This window comes from Aotus nancymaae, unplaced genomic scaffold (genome assembly GCF_030222135.1).
Source record: "Aotus nancymaae isolate 86718 unplaced genomic scaffold, 86718_ANA_hifiasm-v0.15.2.pri h1tg000022l_1, whole genome shotgun sequence".
NCBI classification, from domain to species: domain Eukaryota; kingdom Metazoa; phylum Chordata; class Mammalia; order Primates; family Aotidae; genus Aotus; species Aotus nancymaae.
The window spans coordinates 46,444,625-46,464,606 of NW_026988435.1; the positions used below are offsets into that span (position 1 = coordinate 46,444,625).

General features: G+C 54.5%; 1 protein-coding gene across 4 annotated transcripts in view; it reads left to right on the forward strand.

Moving 5' to 3' along the window:
- Positions 1-19,982, forward strand: part of AGPAT3 (1-acylglycerol-3-phosphate O-acyltransferase 3) — an 82,253-nt gene that overhangs the window by 47,814 nt on the left and 14,457 nt on the right. For 2 of the 4 annotated variants that reach the window (XM_064380206.1, XM_064380207.1), the window contains exons 2-5: positions 5,405-5,630; positions 12,555-12,724; positions 13,636-13,797; positions 14,813-14,966. In XM_064380206.1, the coding sequence (XP_064236276.1) occupies positions 5,453-5,630; positions 12,555-12,724; positions 13,636-13,797; positions 14,813-14,966 (664 nt within the window). In that variant the 5' untranslated portion in view covers positions 5,405-5,452. Of the gene's footprint in view, positions 1-4,725; positions 5,631-12,554; positions 12,725-13,635; positions 13,798-14,812; positions 14,967-19,982 lie in introns of those variants that run through there. The other 2 variants (XM_064380205.1, XM_064380208.1) reach the window with 1 other exon arrangement.

Here is a 19,982-nt window from a genome sequence, read left to right on the forward strand (position 1 = left end):
TCTAAAAATCGCTTTAATAGGCACATGAGCAAATGCTTCTGGAGGCCAGCAAGTCCAGGCCCCTCCCAGTGCTCTCCTGCTCTGCCAGGACTTTCGAGCTGGAGGCAGGGCACTCTCCCCACCGTTGCCCTTCTGCAGGGAGGGCGGCGGCCCCTGCCCTCCGCCATTGGAGGTTTGCGCAGTCAGTTAGCATGGGCCGGGTCTATCAAGGAAGTCTGGGCGGGCTGGGTGCTACGAGGTGGAACAGGGCACCCGCGAGGTCTGTGAGTGGGACCACCCTGCCGGCTGGACAGAGACGTAGCAATGGCCTAGGGAGGCTGTGCCAGGTGCTCTTGTGGGGCAGGCAGGCGGGAGAGCCCCTGAGTGTTGCTGGCTAGAATTAAGCAGGTGAACAGCAGATGCTCCTTGGAATGGAGTCTGGTCCGTAGTAAGTGATGAAGACACATGTTTTGACTCTGTATCTAGGACCTCCAGGAGGTAAAGGTTGATGATCCAGGCAGGTTGCCTTCAGCGAGGGAGCACATCAGGAGATGGCCCAGGGCTGCACAGACAGCTGGGGACACTGTCCTAGGTGTGACCTTGGGCCACAGAGCGGGGTGGTGGACTTGCTGCCAGAATTGAGCTCCCAGGCTGAAGCCAGCCCCTCTGATCTAGCATTGGCCTGACTCCGTCCACCCTGTTTGAGGCTTACTGCTGCAGAGACCTCCTGTGAGAGGAGCTGGAGATGCCAGAGTCCCGGGGGGAGTGAGTGCTATGTGGCACGCGGGCCAGGAGAAGCGTGTGCCAGAGGGCAGGTGTGGGCTTTCCCGGGAGTCTCTGTGTAGACTTTCCAGCCCGGAGGTTCAGGTGATGGAGCAGGGACTCGCTGCTTCGTGACACCGAGGACGGTTGATAAAGTGGATTCGCAGGTGGAAGCTGTGTCCACACAGAGGCTGGGACGTGAATGTGCGTCAGGGCTCTGTCTGATCCCCAAAGGCGCCCGGCCGTGAAGTTCATTTTTAAAAATTAGATTCTCAGCCCGGCACGGCGGCTGATGCCTATAATCCCAACACTTTGAGAGGCCAAGGCAGGCGGATCACCTGAGGTCAGGAGTTCAAGGCCAGCGTGGCCAATATGGTGAGACCCACCTCTGCTAAACGTACAAAAATGTGCTGGGCGTGGTGGTGACACCTGTGGTCCCAGCTACTCAGGAGGCTGAGGCACGAGAATCACTTGAACCCAGGAGGCTGCAGGCTGTGGTGAGCCGAGATGGCACCACAGCACTCTAACCTGGGCCACAGTGTGAGAATCTGTTTCAAAAAAATAAAGGTCCATTTCTTGTACTTTGCACCCTAACAATGGAATCAGCAGGCCTGCTATGGAGTTCAGGCATCTCCTTTCCAGAGCATTGCAGCTGACGGGCCGGCCCTCAAGCTGGCTTGTCGGGACCCTGGTTCTTCTGGCCCAGTGAGGAGTGACGTGTGCCCCTGGGTGGGGACCGCCTGGTCTCCTGGAGCTCTGTTGTCCCAGTTGGGGGCCAGGTGATGGGCTGCAGGGTGGCCCCCACCCTGTGCAACTCAAGGTCTGGTCAAATACATCATCTCTAGTGCAAGAAAGTCACTCTGAGACAGCAAGCCTGGTCTGCCCAGCACGCCTGAGGCTCTGCTCTCGGGCCCCTGCCCACACTGGGGGCTGCAGGGTGTCCGGGAGAGCACTGACTTCTGAGCCTCGCTGCCTGGACCGGCTCTGGCTCTACTGCCAACTCCCAGTGTGGCCGCTGTGGTGCACTCAGCCTCTCATGCCTCTGTGCTCACGTGTCTACTGGGGCAGGGATGGTGTCCTGCCAGGGTTGTCTGGGAATGCGTGGGAGGTGTTTGATGCGGACCGTGGCACACAGTTAAGCCCCGAGAAAGTGCCCTTGTTGCCCCCATGTCTTCTCTGTCCTTTTCTGTCTGGGGTATTAACTTCCTATTGCTGCTTTAATGAACCAGCCCAAAGCGTGGTCACATAAAACAGCAGAACTCACTCACCCACAGTGTGTGGAGTTAGCAGGGCGGGAGCGACTTCGCTGGGTGCTGCAGGGCTGCAGGTGAGCTGAGGCCAGGGCTGGGCTTATCTGAAGGTTTGACGGGCCAGAGGACCTGCCTGTAGGGTGGCCCCCTCAGGGCACGAGGTCAGCCCTTCCACGCAGGCTGGCCCCGATGCTCACACGTCCTTGTGACGTGGCCATCTCGGGAGCAGAGCCAGGCAGAAGCCGTCCTTTCTGTGACCCAGCCTTGGCTATCACATAGCACATTTCTGCGAGGCTGTTCGTCACATGCAATGAGAAGCCAGGCCGTGGTCAGAAAGGCAAGAGGACCCTTCCACCTTCCGAGGGGAGGGGCACAAGCGATTCAGGCCCATTTCTAGACCATGACCAGAGCTCTTGTACCCGCGGTTTCGGGGGATCCCAGGGCCCCGTGTCTGGGAGAGGTGACTTAATGCCCCCTCGGTGGAGAACGTCCAAGGGTGGTGGGAGTGAGGCTGGCATCGGTGGCCCCTGAGTGCTGTGCAGAGCAGCTTCTGCAAATCCCCGAGAGGTGGAGCAGGGGCCTGCATGGAGGGCACTCTGGCGCCAGGACAGCGGGTTTCCCGGGCATGCGGGGTAGGCCTGCATGGAGGGCACTGTGGCGCCAGGACAGCGGGTTTCCCGGGCGTGTGGGGTGGGCCTGCATGGAGGGCACTCTGGCGCCAGGACAGCGGGTTTCCCGGGCGTGTGGGGTGGGCCTGCATGGAGGGCACTCTGGCGCCAGGACAGCGGGTTTCCCGGGCGTGTGGGGTGGGCCTGCATGGAGGGCACTCTGGCGCCAGGACAGCGGGTTTCCCGGGCGTGTGGGGTGGGCCTGCATGGAGGGCACTCTGGCGCCAGGACAGCGGGTTTCCCGGGCGTGTGGGGTGGGCCTGCATGGAGGGCACTCTGGCGCCAGGACAGCGGGTTTCCCGGGCGTGTGGGGTGGGCCTGCATGGAGGGCACTCTGGCGCCAGGACAGCGGGTTTCCCGGGCGTGTGGGGTGGGCCTGCATGGAGGGCACTCTGGCGCCAGGACAGCGGGTTTCCCGGGCGTGCGGGGTGGGCCTCCATGGAGGGCACTCTGGCGCCAGGACAGCGGGTTTCCCGGGCGTGCGGGGTGGGCCTCCATGGAGGGCACTCTGGCGCCAGGACAGCGGGTTTCCCGGGCGTGCGGGGTGGGCCTGCATGAAGGGCTTTGCTCCAGGTACACAACTGTGGTGGGGGCAGCCAGCGGCTGGAACAGTGGCTGCTCTGGGAATGTGGAGGGGCAGCTGGTGCCACATGAGAGCCTGCCCCTGTGCCCGCCATGGGAGCACACTCGGTGCCCTTCCAGAGGGCCAGGTGCTGCATGTGGGGGTTGCAGAGCCACTCAGGAGCAGTGCCACCAAGAGCAGGGGCGCCGGCTTGCCCGCTGAAGCTGTGAGACATGCGTGGAAGGAAAGGGGGAGCCGGTGGAGTTCCTGCGGAGTCGCCGCCTTTGTGTAGGAAACCAGAACAGAGTCTTTAGCTTAAAATACGCCCAGGCACGTGGGAGTGAAAAGACCGATTCCCACACCGAGGGGCCTGTGAGCCTCCTGGCTCTGCACAGATTTCATGGCGGTTTGGATATTTTAAATGAGATACTAAATCAAATAAAAATTACGATGCCGACCTCAAGTTAATCACGATCAAAATGTGGGCGCGTTCCTTCCAGTCTCTCCGTTTTTCTTCCTTTCTTGTTTGCACGGGAGAGTGTGTGTGTGCATGGCATGGTTATACATATGGTATGTGTTGTGTGTGTGAGACTGTGGTGCATATGGGTGTGTATGGGATGGGGGTGTGTTGCAGTGTGTAGTGTGTGGTACAGTGTGTGTGTGTATGGTGTAGAGGGTATGGGGTACATGGGGCAGTGCCTGTGGGATTTGGTGTGTTTTGCACTATGCCGTGTGATTTGTGCTACAGTATGTATGGTGTGTGTGCAGTGTGTGTGGCTTGTGGTATGGTGTGTGCAGTGTGGAGTGCAGCATGTGTGTGTGAGCATGTGTGTGGTTTGTGGTGTGTGTGATTTGTGGTGTGTGGGGCATATGTGTGGTTTGTGGTGTGTGTGTGGTATGGATGTATGGTTTGCTGTGTGGTATGGTGTGGCATGTGTGTGGTCTGGTGTGGCGTGTGTGGTTTGCAGTTTGTGGTGTGTGTGGTTTGTGGTGTGTGTGGTTTCTTGTGTGTGACGTGTGTGTGGTTTGTGGTGTGGTGTGTATGGCATGTGTGTGGTTTGCAGTATTTTATGATATGTGTATGGTTTGCGGTGTGGTGTGTATGTGTGTGGCATGTGTGTGGTTTATGGTGTGGTGTGCTATGTGTGGTTTGTGCTGTGGAGTGTGTGGCATGTGTGTGGCTTATGGTGTGGTGTGGTGTATGTGTGGTTTGCAGTGTGTGTAGCGTGTGTGTGGTTTTCAGTGTGGTGTGTGTGGCATATGTGTGGTTTTTGTTGTGTGTGTCGTGTGTAGTGTGTGTGGTTTGGGATGTGTGTGCTGTGTGGTTTGTAGTGTGTGTGGTATGTGTGTGATTTGTGGTGTGCTGTGTGTGGCGTGTGTGTGGTTTGTGATGAGGTGTGTGTGGCATGTGTGTGGTTTGTGGTGTGTATGGTGTGTGTGTAGTTTGTGGTGTGTGTGTGGTATATGTGTGGTTTGTGTTGTGTGTGTGTGATTCGCAGTGTGTGGTATATGTGTGGTTTGTGTTGTGTGTGTGTGATTCGCAGTGTGTGGTGTGTGTGTTTTGCAGTGTGGTGTGTGTGTGTGGTTTGTGGTGTGGTGTTTGTGGCGTGTGTGTGGCTTGTGTTTGGCCTGTGTGTGGTTTGTGGTGTGGTGTGCTGTGTGGCATATATGTGGTTTGTGGGGTGGTGTAGTGTGTGTAGTGTGTGTGGTTTGGGTGTGGCGTGTGTGGCGTGTGTGTGGTTTGCCATATGGTGTGTGGCGTGTGTGTGGTTTGCAGTGTGCTGTGGTGTGTGTAGGGTGCATGTGGTTTGTTGTGTGGTGTGTGTGCAGCATGTGTGTGATTTGTGGTGTGTGTGGTTTATGACACGGTGTGTGGTGTGGTGTGCGGCATGTGTCTGAGCATGTGGTTTGTGTGGTTTGTGGCGTGTGCAGTGTGTGTCTGAGCATGACGCGTGTGTGGTGGTGTGTAGTGTGGTGTGCGGTATGTGTCTGAGCATGTGGTGTGTGTGGTGTGGTGTGCTGTGTGTCATCTGCATATGAGCGAGAGGCATGTGTGGGGTGTGGTGTGCTGTGCGGCGTGTGTGTCTGAGCGAGAGGCGTGTGTAGGGTGTTCCCATGAGGGTGCGGGCTCGGGCCCCGTGACACTGCCCCTGATGCTGTCCCCATCCCCCGTGTCTCTGCAGGACGGCCGTCCTGAGCGAGGGGCCGTGCACCCGCTCCTGAGCAGCGCCATGGGCCTGCTGGCCTTCCTGAAGACCCAGTTCGTGCTGCACCTGCTGGTCGGCTTCGTCTTCGTGGTGAGCGGTCTGGTCATCAACTTCGTCCAGCTGTGCACGCTGGCGCTCTGGCCGGTCAGCAAGCAGCTCTACCGCCGCCTCAACTGCCGCCTCGCCTACTCACTCTGGAGCCGTGAGTGTCTGCGGCCAGTCCCCGCCGCCTGGGGCTCCCGTGGGAGTGGGGCGGGACCGTGGATGGGGCGGGCGTGGGCCCTCGGGCAGAGCCTGAAGTGAGGGCTGCGAGGAGGTGCCGGGGCCACCTGGCTGGCGGGCTGTGGGAAGGCGCCCGGCCACCACGTTTTCTTAGCCTGAGCCGTGTGACGTGCCAGTCTGACCATTCTGGCCCACAGCAACGGCAGCTTCCCACGGTTTACCAGAGCATGTGGGAATCTCTAAACAAAGAAAAGTAAAGAGAATGATGAGCTCCGTTCACCCGTTACCAAGCTCCAGCGGCTGCCCACACGGCCATGTGTGCGTCCTGATCACCCCGACATCAGGGCACGCTGAAGCGCATTTCAGCATTCCTAAAAGCAAAGGGCTCCTGCATCCCTCCACATCAAACACATGCAGCTGTGTGTGTCTGTGCCTCCGTGTGTGTGTGTGCTTACACACAGAGAAACCGGTCTTCACCTGTCATATGGACAGAGACTTAGAAGCTTGGTAACAACACCCACCCCACGTGGACAGGTAACTCTCACGCTGGGCATGGCAGGAACAGGCACATCTCTGGAGGCTGGCTTGGCAGTGGCTATCAACAGCTGGAGTGGTTGCAATCTTCACCTCAGTAATTCCACAGAATGACATGCAGCCACAGAGACATGTGCAGAGGTACACAGCTGGACAGGTGTTCTCATGACTGTGTCACTTCATACTAGCACAGAACTAACAGTAACCTGAGCGCCTGTCACTGAAGACTCACTTTGCCACGCCCTACAGGGACTCTGCGGCCATCCCCAAGAGCCTTCAGCTTCCACAGACAGTTTTAAACGAAAAAGAAAGGCTACGACAAAGTACCTAGTATGCTGTGATTCATTTTGTTTCTTGAGGAAGGACGCTGTGTGTGTGGTGTGTACATGTGTAGGAAAATCCCAGAAGGAACTGGGCACGGTGGCTCACGCCTGTAATCCCAGCCCTTTGGGAGGCCGAGGTGGGTGGATTACCTGAGGTCAGGAGTTCAAGACCAGCCTGGGCAACAGGGTGAAACCCCGTCTCTACTAAAAATATAAAAAATTAGCCGGGCTTGGTGATGTGTGCCTATAGTCCCAGCTACTCGGGAGGCTGAGGCAGGAGAACTGCTTGAACCTGGGAGTGGAGGTTGCAATGAGTCGAGATCACACCACTGCACTCCAGCCTGGGCGACAGAGCGAGACTCTGTCTAAAAAGAAAAAGAAAAGAAAAATCCCAGAAGGATGGCTGAGAATGCTGCGCGGTGCTGATATCCAGGGCGTGGGGCGGGGGGGTTTTTACACGTTATCTCACACTCTCCTGCTGTTGCTGCGTTTTCACACGAGCACACGTGCACTTTGTCTCACATGGGAAGCAGTGGGCCCGTAGCCCTCGTCTCCAGGTCCTTCCAGCTCAGGAGCAGGCAGCGCCGCCGAAAAGGCCATTTATGTCACCACTAACTCTATGCTTGCGACACCTCACTGCCTGCGGAGAGACTGGTAACCTGGCCCTCAGGCCAGCCTGTCTTAAACGTGTTACAGCTTCAGTTCCGGGTTTGTTTTTTCAATAAAAGGCTGCTGCTCTGTTTGTGGGAAGGGAGAATTAGAAATCCTGTAATATAAAATACACGAATGAGTTATTCGTGAATGTAAATAGGTAAGAGGAATGCATATACAAAGGGCCAATATTAACTAAAGAAAACCAAATTACAGAGTCCTGCTTTCTAGCAGGATTCTGAAGCTGAAACACTACAAAAAAGGTAAATCCTGGATGAAACTGGCGTTTTAATGCACTTCCAAGTTCACAGTAAGGAAAAAAATCCTCTCAGCTTCACTCTCCCACCAAATCCCTTTAGCAAAAGCCAGGGTGTGTGTGCGAAAGTGGAACGTCCACACTGCGTTTCAGGAGCCGAACCCGTGGGCAGCGTAACAGAGGGAGCTGACGTGAAAGCAGGACTCCTGGGCGAGGGCACGAGACGAGCCAGGCCAACAGAGACCCTGGGTTTCAGCAGAACAAAAGGACACTCGGGGGAAAGTCTCTAATTTAGGCCTGAAGAATCCCACAGATTAAGAAAACTTAAACGTGAATTCATGATCCAGAATGACAATGTAAGCCGCAGGTTTAGAACAAAGACCACCCACAGTGGCCAGAGTTGAGAAAGAACCAGGTAGAACTTCTGTAAATGAAAGCTGTAGATTCTTTAAAGCAAAAACATAGGGATGGAGTTTGAATGAGATTGGATTGAGTTAGCGAGAGAATGGGTGCAGCAGACATCGACGTGAAGAAATCGCCCAGTGACAGCCAAGGAGATGAAAACTGTGAAGCAGGAGTGAGAAGACAGGGACGGAATGGCAGGCTTCGTGAAATAGGGCCTGGGCCCCGTCCCCGGAGGACAGAACCGGAGAAGCTGCATGGGAGCGAGGATGCCTGAGGACCTCCCGAACTGACAGAGGCACGAATCTGCAGATACAGGAAGCACATGTACACCAAGCAGGGCAAAGGCACAGAAACCCGCACCTGGGCAGGCCCCAGGGCACCACAGACCATCAGAGGCAAGGAGGAGCCGGGAGCGGTGGCTCACACCTCGGGAGGATCACCTGAGGTCAGGAGTTCAAGACCAGCCTGGCCAACATGGTGAAACCCTGACTCTACTAAAAATACAAAAAATAGCTAGGCATGGTGGCAAGTGCCTGTAATCCCAGCTACTTGGGCGGCTGAGGTGGGAGAATTGCTTGAACCCAGGAGGCGGAGGTTGCAGTGAGCTGAGATTGGGTGACACTCCAGCCTAGGTGACAGAGTGAGACTCCATCTCAAAAAAAAAAAAAAGACGAAGAGGCTCCGAATGCCCCTAGAGGAAGGCTGGAGAGCCACGCTAGACGGTCAGCAGTGAGGCCGACAGCAGATTTCTCACGGCGGCAGCAGCGGGAGACGGTGGAGGATCCCCAGCGTGCTGAGACGTCGCCGGCCCAGCGCGCTATGTCGTTCAAGAGTATGAATGAAGTAAAAAGGTTTTGGTAAACAAAAAAATGAGAGCATAGATCTTCACTTAAATATTTTTAATATTTAAAATATTAAATATTAGATAGATCTAATCTTTATATCTATCTAAAGATCTTCACTTAAATATTTTTTTAAGGATGTGTTTCAGTAAGAAAATTATAAAAGCAGGGTCTGATTTTCAAGAAAGAATGGCAGCCAAGAAATCAGCAGATGGGTGAATCTGAACCCCATGTAAAAAAACAAGGGTGCCCGGCCGGGTGCGGTGGCTCATGCCTGTAATCCCAGCACTTTGGGAGGCCGAGGCGGGCAGATCACCTGAGGTTGGGAGTTTGAGACCAGTGTGACCAACATGGAGAAACCCCATCTCTACTAAAAATACAAAATTAGCCGGTGTGGTGGTACATGCCTGTAATCCCAGCTACTCGGGAGGCTGAGGCAGGAGAATTGCTTGAACCTGGGCGGTGGAGATTGCAGTGAGCTGAGATTGCATCACTGCACTCCAGCCTGGGTGACAGAGTGAGACTCCATCTCAAAACAAAAAAATAATTTTACTGAGTTAAAATTCCCCCTTGCAAAATGTACAGTTGCACAGTTTCTAGTTATGTTGTGTAACCATCACTGCGATCTGATTTTAGAACATTTTCACCCCCAGAAGAAGCCGCGCACTCTTTAGGCAGTCAGTGTATCCCACCTCCTCCCCAGCCGAGACCGCTCATCTGCTTTCTGGCTCAGTGGGTCGGCCTGTTCCTAACAGTTGTATGAATGGAGTCACAACACGTGGTGCACGCGACTGTTCTGTCGCTGAGCGTCACGCGTTCAAGGCTTATCCGTGCTGCGGGGTGCATCAGCGCAGCAGTCCCTGTTATGGCTGGAAAACACTCCGCTGTGGGCACACACTGTGTGTACCTGGGGGCTTCTGCGCTGCGGCTGATACGAACGGTGCCGTTATGAAGGTTCACGTACAAGGTTCTGTGTGGACGTGTGTTCCCGTTGTATTCCTGGACATATAGCTAGGAGCGGGATTCCTGGGTCACCTGTTAACTCCATGTGTGGTGAACGCTTGTGGAGAACCACCCAGCTCTTTCCAAAACGGCGGCACCAGAAGGGGTTGGGGTTCGGGGTTCCTGCAGCCTCACTCAGGCTTGTTACCGTCCGCCTTCTGACACAGCTGTCCTAGTGAGGGTGAGGTGCTATCTCCCTGGGATTCTGACTTGCGCTTCCCTGATAACGAATGATATCAGCATCTTTTCATGTGCCCGTTACCATTTATAAGTCATCCGTGGGGAAATGTCTAGTCAGACCCTTCATCCACATTTTAATTGGGATATCCATCTAGCTTTTCTGGTGCCTTCCTGGAGGCAGTGAATTCGAAGGTTGTGTTAAAGCACCCGTGGCTCGCAGGTTCACAGAAAGTGGCCTATTCTGCTGACCCTGGCTCTGTCCCCCAGGCCCCATGGTGCTTATGCGACCCTGTCCTTGGAGCTGACACACTCACATCCTCCTGGGGACCCCAGCGTCCCCAGAGCCCTCACAGGCACACAGGTCTCCTGACTGCAAACAGAGCTCCCAGCCACGAGCCCGCCCACACTCCTGGGAAGCATATCTTCAGCCCACTGGGGCTAGAACCAGGGGAAGACAGCAAGGGAGGAGGCTCCAAGACCCTCTGGGTGGGCCGGGGACACACATTCAAAGCTGGGACTGGCGCCCCTCATGTGCCAGCACCCATGGGGCCACGTGCGCCCTGCTGTCTTCGGGGACCCTGCAGGCCTCTGGCCGCCTGCCCAGCAGCAAGCTCCACAGAGAACCCCCAGCCAGCCTTCCTGGGACTGGGCTATGCCTCACAGGCCTTTTTTTAAAACATGGAAAACCAGTGTAACCCCAAAGAAAATGTTAGGAGAAAGTAAACTTCCTGTTACTCTATGATCTGTGATTCCACTCCGCTCCTTCCTGTGACTCTATCATCCGTGATTCCACTCCCCTCCTTCCTGTGACTCTATCATCCGTGATTCCACTCCCCTCCTTCCTGTGACTCTATCATCCGTGATTCCACTCCGCTCCTTCCTGTGACTCTATCATCCGTGATTCCACTCTGCTCATTCCTGTGACTCTATCATCCGTGATTCCACTCCGCTCATTCCTGTGACTCTATCATCCGTGATTCCACTCCGCTCCTTCCTGTGACTCTATGATCCGTGATTCCACTCCGCTCATTCCTGTGACTCTATCATCCGTGATTCCACTCCGCTCCTTCCTGTGACTCTATCATCCGTGATTCCACTCCGCTCATTCCTGTGACTCTATCATCCGTGATTCCACTCCCCTCCTTCCTGTGACTCTATCATCCGTGATTCCACTCCGCTCATTCCTGTGACTCTATCATCCGTGATTCCACTCCCCTCCTTCCTGTGACTCTATCATCCGTGATTCCACTCCGCTCCTTCCTGTGACTCTGTCATCCGTGATTCCACTCCGCTCATTCCTGTGACTCTATCATCCGTGATTCCACTCCGCTCATTCCTGTGACTCTATCATCCGTGATTCCACTCCCCTCATTCCTGTGACTCTATCATCCGTGATTCCACTCCCCTCATTCCTGTGACTCTATCATCCGTGATTCCACTCCCCTCATTCCTGTGACTCTATCATCCGTGATTCCACTCCGCTCCTTCCTGTGACTCTATCATCCGTGATTCCACTCCGCTCATTCCTGTGACTCTATCATCCGTGATTCCACTCCGCTCCTTCCTGTGACTCTATCATCCGTGATTCCACTCCGCTCATTCCTGTGACTCTATCATCCGTGATTCCACTCCCCTCCTTCCTGTGACTCTATCATCCGTGATTCCACTCCGCTCATTCCTGTGACTCTATCATCCGTGATTCCACTCCCCTCCTTCCTGTGACTCTATCATCCGTGATTCCACTCCGCTCCTTCCTGTGACTCTGTCATCTGTGATTCCACTCCGCTCATTCCTGTGACTCTATCATCCGTGATTCCACTCCGCTCCTTCCTGTGACTCTATCATCCGTGATTCCACTCCGCTCATTCCTGTGACTCTATCATCCGTGATTCCACTCCGCTCATTCCTGTGACTCTATCATCCGTGATTCCACTCCCCTCATTCCTGTGACTCTATCATCCGTGATTCCACTCCCCTCATTCCTGTGACTCTATCATCCGTGATTCCACTCCCCTCATTCCTGTGACTCTATGATCCGTGATTCCACTCCGCTCATTCCTGTGACTCTATCATCTGTGATTCCACTCTGCTCATTCCTGTGACTCTATCATCTGTGATTCCACTCCGCTTATTCCTGTGACTCTATCATCCGTGATTCCACTCCGCTCATTCCTGTGACTCTATCATCCGTGATTCCACTCCGCTCATTCCTGTGACTCTATCATCCGTGATTCCACTCCACTCATTCCTGTGACTCTATCATCTGTGATTCCACTCCGCTCTTAACTGCTTTCGTTTTCCTGCTGTCTGTTCTGCGGACAGTCAGTGGTTGTAATCTGCTTCCTGATCATCTGGTGGCATTGGTCATCTGCCTGCACCTCTCATGGGGCATGGCTGTGCAGGATTAGGCCACACCACGGCGCACGTGAGAATCGCGACTGGGCATACAGACCAGCATCTCCATGCAGAGTGGGAGTTCTCCCCCGTCCTGCCACTGCCTTCCGTCTGTCTACCACCAGCTGTGGCTTAGAGAAGGTCATTGTAATTCCAAAAACCATACTCTGTGTAACTCAAGACTCATGTTTAGCACAGACTTCTGCCCTGGATGAAAATACCGTAGGTGTCTCCCATGGGACTCCCCAACAATTCCCCGAGGAGGGTCCCGCCAGGACTCCCGCTGGGAGGTGCTGACGCCCTCCCTCTGTCTGCAGAGCTGGTCATGCTGCTGGAGTGGTGGTCCTGCACAGAGTGCACACTGTTCACGGACCAGGCCACAGTGGATCGCTTCGGGAAGGAGCACGCAGTCATCATCCTCAACCACAACTTCGAGATCGACTTCCTCTGTGGGTGGACCATGTGTGAGCGCTACGGCGTGCTGGGGGTGAGTGGAGGGGTTCTGGGAGGGCTGGGGGTGACCGGGGTGCTTCTAGAGAGGGCTGCAGGTGAGTGTGGGGTCCCGGGAGGGCCAGGGGTAAGTTGGGGGGTCCCAGGAGGTCTGGGGTTGAGTGGAGGGTTCCCAGGAGGCCTGGGGGTAAGCAGGGGATTCCCGGGAGGCTGGAGGGTGAGCAGGGGGTGGGGTCCTGGGGAGGGGCTAGGGTAAGCCATGGGGGTCCCAGGGGAGGTGCTGGGGGAGTAGGGGGTTGCTGGGGGAGGTGCTGGGGGGGAGATATTGGGTGGATTAGTGGGGGTCCCAGCAGAGGAGCTAGGAGAGCCTTGGGGTTCCCAAGGAAAGGACTGAGGGAGCAGGGGAGACCCCCTGGGTGTTCCTCGTGGGGCGTCTCTCTGAGCTGGGCAGTGGTGCCTGGCTGGTTGAGTGGCCCTGGCCCGCGGGGCCTCAGCTGTCCCCGAGCTGTGCCCTTCTTTCTCGTCATGGCCTTTGCTTTTGGGAGACCCCACCTGCATCCCCACAGAACTACTTCCATTAGCTAAGCTGCCTCGGATGAAATCTAAACTACTCCTGACACTGGCAGAGGAATTTCATTGCCGTCAAAGCCTCTGTGTGAGGCAGGACCCCCAGGCCATTCCTGGGAAGCCTGGTACCCTCTGCGTCTGGCTCAGCCGCCCTCCCTGAGGATGGGCCCTCTCAGCCACACCTGAGCCTCAGTTTCCTCACTTCTGGGACAGTCCACCGACCCTCAAAGCTGGGTCCTCATTCACCACAGACACCCTGAGCCACGAAGCCGTGACTCATAGAGTGGCACCACGCAGGAGTCAGGTGCACCGGGAGCCTGCCCAGGCCCCCAGCCTCCGTCCAGTGCTGACGTGCCAGTTGCCCCGCCCTCCTCCCTGCAGAGCTCCAAGGTCCTCGCTAAGAAGGAGCTGCTGTATGTGCCCCTCATCGGCTGGACGTGGTACTTTCTGGAGATCGTGTTCTGCAAGCGGAAATGGGAGGAGGACCGGGACACAGTCATCGAGGGGCTGAGGCGCCTGTCCGACTACCCTGAGTACATGTGGGTGAGTGCGCGGAGCGGCCGACGCCCTGCGTGCCAGGAGGAGGCCACGCCAACTCCTGGTGCACCGCTGCCTGCATCTCAGGCTGGGAAACCCCACGAGAGTCTCCGCACATGGGCACTGTCTCCCACGGGGCCAGGGCTCCCCCATCCGAGCTGCAGGTGTGGAGGTTTCTCCTGGGCCACCTGCCTGCTACCCACCACAGTCCCAGCTCTGCCCAGGCCATCCTGAGGGGGACCAGGTCGGGGGGCAAGGCGGGGCAGGGTGTCCCTGGTGAGCCCGGCTCTGCCCACGCTGCTCAGTCTGTGTCCCCATTCCTTCTTATGTCCCTTCTTCCTGGTCTGTCTTGGAAAATGGCTGCCTGTGCTGTTAGCATTTCTGGGTTTTGTTTTTTGTTCTTTTTTTTTTTTTTTTTTTTGAGACGGAGTTTCGCTCTTGTTACCCAGGCTGGAGTGCAGTGGCACGATCTCAGCTCACTGCAATCTCTACCTCCCAGGTTCAAGCAATTCTGCCTCAGCCTCCCAAGTAGCTGAGATTACAAGTGTGTGCCACCACGCCCAGATAATTTTTTATATTTTTAGTAGAGACGGCGTTTCTCAATGTTGGCCTGGCTGGTCTCGAACTCCTGACCTCAGGTGATCCGCCCACCTCAGCCTCCCAAAGTGCTGGGATCACAGGCGCGAGCCTCAACGTCTGGCTTCTGTGAGTGTGTCTAAGTCACGCCGTGGCCAGCGGATGAAACCCTCCCTGTTTTCACTCTCATCAGAGGATGCTGCCCAGACATACCTTCATACTCCAGTTCTTTCTGGAAAGTTCTTTCTGTAGCTCTCCTGTGTGAGTGTGTGTGACTGGAGTGCAGGCTGTGGCCCTAGAACAAAAGAACATTTCAGCCACACCCTTCGCTGCTCGCTAAAGCGGTGCCACGATTTCTACAAATCCAGCCACAGCCTTTGCCGTCTGTCAGAGAGGTGGGGTGGCTGCTCTGTGGAGTGACCCGTCGTCTCCATATCCACCCTAGTTCCTCCTGTACTGTGAGGGGACGCGCTTCACAGAGACCAAGCACCGTGTCAGCATGGAGGTGGCAGCCGCCAAGGGGCTGCCTGTCCTCAAGTACCACCTCCTGCCACGGACGAAGGGCTTCACCACCGCGGTCAAGTGCCTCCGGGGGACAGGTAGGCCCCAGACTGCCTGAGGTGATAAAATAATAATTCATGAGAAACAATTAAAATAATAAAAAATACATAATGCAAAACCTTATATTGGGAAATAATGACGATGATTGTATCTTATTACTCCAAAAGGAGTCAAAATAAAAGAAAGGGACAAAGAACAGAGAGCAGCCAGACAGCAGGGTCAGACTCACAGCGTCAGTACACACAGTGTCAGTACACACAGTGTCAGTATACATGCACAGCGTCAGCACACATGCACGGCACACAGTACACACAGCGTCAGCACACACGGCGTCAGCACACACAGCGTCAGTACACACAGCGTCAGTACACACAGTGTCAGTATACATGCACGGCACACGGTACACACAGCGTCCGCACACACAGCGTCAGCACACACAGTGTCAGTACACAGCGTCAGTACACATGCACAGTGTCAGTATACATGCACAGCGTCAGCACACATGCACGGCACACAGTACACACAGCGTCAGCACACACAGTGTCAGTACACACAGCGTCAGTACACAGAGCGTCAGTACACACAGTGTCAGTACACATGCACAGTGTCAGTATACATGCACAGCGTCAGCACACATGCACGGCACACAGTACACACAGCGTCAGCACACACAGTGTCAGTACACAGCGTCAGTACACATGCACAGTGTCAGTATACATGCACAGCGTCAGCACACATGCACGGCACACAGTACACACAGCGTCAGCACACACGGCGTCAGCACACACAGTGTCAGTACACAGTGTCAGTACACATGCACAGTGTCAGTATACATGCACAGCGTCAGCACACATGCACGGCACACAGTACACACAGCGTCAGCACACACAGTGTCAGTACACAGCGTCAGTACACATGCACAGTGTCAGTATACATGCACAGCGTCAGCACACATGCACGGCACACAGTACACACAGCGTCAGCACACACAGTGTCAGTACACACAGCGTCAGTACACATGCACAACGTCAGTACACACGCACAGCATACAGTACACACTCACAGCGTCAGCACACATGCACGGCACACAGTACACACAGCGTCAGCACACACGGCGTCAGCACACACAGTGTCAGTACACACAGCGTCAGTACACATGCACAACGTCAGTACACACGCACAGCATACAGTACACACTCACAGCGTCAGCACACATGCACGGCACACAGTACACACAGCGTCAGCACACACGGCGTCAGCACACACAGTGTCAGTACACACAGCGTCAGTACACATGCACAACGTCAGTACACATGCACAGCATACAGTACACACTCACAGCGTCAGCACACATGCACGGCACACAGTACACACAGCGTCAGCACACACAGTGTCAGTACACACAGTGTCAGTACACAGAGCGTCAGTACACACAGTGTCAGTACACATGCACAGTGTCAGTATACATGCACAGCGTCAGCACACATGCACGGCACACAGTACACACAGCGTCAGCACACACAGTGTCAGTACACAGTGTCAGTACACATGCACAGTGTCAGTATACATGCACAGCGTCAGCACACATGCACGGCACACAGTACACACAGCGTCAGCACACACAGTGTCAGTACACACAGTGTCAGTACACAGAGCGTCAGTACACACAGTGTCAGTACACATGCACAGTGTCAGTATACATGCACAGCGTCAGCACACATGCACGGCACACAGTACACACAGCGTCAGCACACACAGTGTCAGTACACAGCGTCAGTACACATGCACAGTGTCAGTATACATGCACAGCGTCAGCACACATGCACGGCACACAGTACACACAGTGTCAGCACACACAGTGTCAGTACACACAGCGTCAGTACACATGCACAACGTCAGTACACACGCACAGCATACAGTACACACTCACAGCGTCAGCACACATGCACGGCACACAGTACACACAGCGTCAGCACACACGGCGTCAGCACACACAGTGTCAGTACACACAGCGTCAGTACACATGCACAACGTCAGTACACACGCACAGCATACAGTACACACTCACAGCATCAGCACACATGCACGGCACACAGTACACACAGCGTCAGCACACACGGCGTCAGCACACACAGTGTCAGTACACACAGCGTCAGTACACATGCACAGCGTCAGTACACACGCACAGCATACAGTACACACTCACAGCGTCAGCACACATGCACGGCACACAGTACACACAGCGTCAGCACACACGGCATCAGCACACAGTGTCAGTACACACAGTGTCAGTACACATGCACAACGTCAGTACACATGCACAGCATACAGTACACACAGCGTCAGTACACAGCATACAGTACACACAGTGTCAGTACTCACAGCATACAGTACACACAGCGTACAGTACTCAGCATCAGCACACAGTGTACAGTACACACAGCATCAGTACCCACAGCGTACAGTACCCACAGCATACAGTACACACAGCATCAGTACCCACAGCATACAGTACCCACAGTGTACAGTACTCACAGCATCAGTAAACACACAGCATACAGTACACACAGCATACAGTACACACAGCGTCAGTACACACAGCATCAGTACCCACAGCGTACAGTACACACACACAGCGTACAGTACCCACAGCATACAGTACCCACAGCATACAGTACACACACAGCATACAGTACCCACAGCGTACAGTACACAGCATCAGTACACACTCAGCATACAGTACTCACAGCATCAGTACACACACAGCATACAGTACCCACAGCGTACAGTACACACAGCATCAGTACCCACAGCATACAGTACACACACACAGCGTACAGTACCCACAGCGTACAGTACTCACAGCATCAGTACCCACAGCATACAGTACACACACACAGCATACAGAACCCACAGCGTACAGTACTCACAGCATCAGTACACACACAGCGTACAGTACCCACAGCGTACAGTACTCACAGCATCAGTACCCACAGCATACAGTACACACACACAGCATACAGAACCCACAGCGTACAGTACACACAGCATCAGTATCCACAGCATACAGTACACACACACAGCATACAGAACCCACAGCGTACAGTACTCACAGCATCAGTACACACACAGCATACAGTACCCACAGCGTACAGTACACACAGCATCAGTACCCACAGCATACAGCACACACACAGCATACAGTACCCACAGCGTACAATACACAGCATCAGTACACACTCAGCGTACAGTACTCACAGCATCAGTACACACACAGCATACAGTACCAACAGCGTACAGTACACACAGCATCAGTACCCACAGCATACAGTACACACACACAGCATACAGAACCCACAGCGTACAGTACTCACAGCATCAGTACCCACAGCATACAGTACACACACACAGCATACAGAACCCACAGCGTACAGTACTCACAGCATCAGTACACACACAGCATACAGTACACTCACAGCGTCAGTACACACAGTGTCAGCACACACAGCGTCAGCACACACGCACAGCATACAGTACACACGGCATTAGTACACAGCGTCAGCACACACACACAGCATACAGTACACTCACAGTGTCAGTACACACAGTGTCAGCACACACAGCGTCAGCACACACGCACGGCATACAGTACACACAGCATCAGTACACACAGCACAGTACACACAGCATTAGTACACAGCGTCAGCACACACACACAGCATACAGTACACTCACAGCGTCAGTACACACAGTGTCAGCACACACAGTGTCAGCACACACGCACAGCATACAGTACACACAGCATCAGTACACACAGCACAGTACACACAGTGTACAGTACACTGTACAGTACACACAATGTCAGCACACACGCACGGCATACAGTACACACAGCGTCAGCACACACGCACGGCATACAGTACACACAGCATCAGTACACACAGCACAGTACCCACAGCGTACAGTACTCACACCATCAGTACACACACAGCATACAGTACCCACAGCGTAGAGTACACACAGCATCAGTACACACACAGCATACAGTACCCACAGCGTACAGTACTCACAGCATCAGTACACACACAGCATCAGTACCCACAGCATACAGTACAGACACACAGCGTACAGTACCCACAGTGTACAGTACTCAGCATACAGTACCCACAGCGTACAGTACTCACAGCATCAGTACACACTCAGCGTACAGTACACACAGCATCAGTACCCGCAGCATACAGTACACACACACAGCATACAGTACCCACAGCGTACAGTACTCACAGCATCAGTACACACACAGCATACAGTACCCACAGCGTACAGTACTCACAGCATCAGTACACACTCAGCGTACAGTACACACAGCATCAGTACCCGCAGCATACAGTACACACACAGCATACAGTACCCACAGCGTACAGTACTCACAGCATCAGTACACACACAGCATACAGTACCCACAGCGTACAGTACTCACAGTATCAGTACACACTCAGCGTACAGTACACACAGCATCAGTACCTGCAGCATACAGTACACACACACAGCATACAGTACCCACAGCGTACAGTACTCACAGCATCAGTACACACACAGCATACAGTACCCACAGCGTACAGTACTCACAGCATCAGTACACACTCAGCGTACAGTACACACAGCATCAGTACCCGCAGCATACAGTACACACACAGCATACAGTACCCACAGCGTACAGTACTCACAGCATCAGTACACACACAGCATACAGTACCCACAGCGTACAGTACACAGCATCAGTACACACTCAGCATACAGTACTCACAGCATCAGTACACACACAGCATACAGTACCCACAGCGTACAGTACTCACAGCATCAGTACACACTCAGCGTACAGTACACACAGCATCAGTACCCGCAGCATACAGTACACACACACAGCATACAGTACCCACAGCGTACAGTACTCACAGCATCAGTACACACACAGCATACAGTACCCACAGCGTACAGTACACAGCATCAGTACACACTCAGCGTACAGTACTCACAGCATCAGTACACACTCA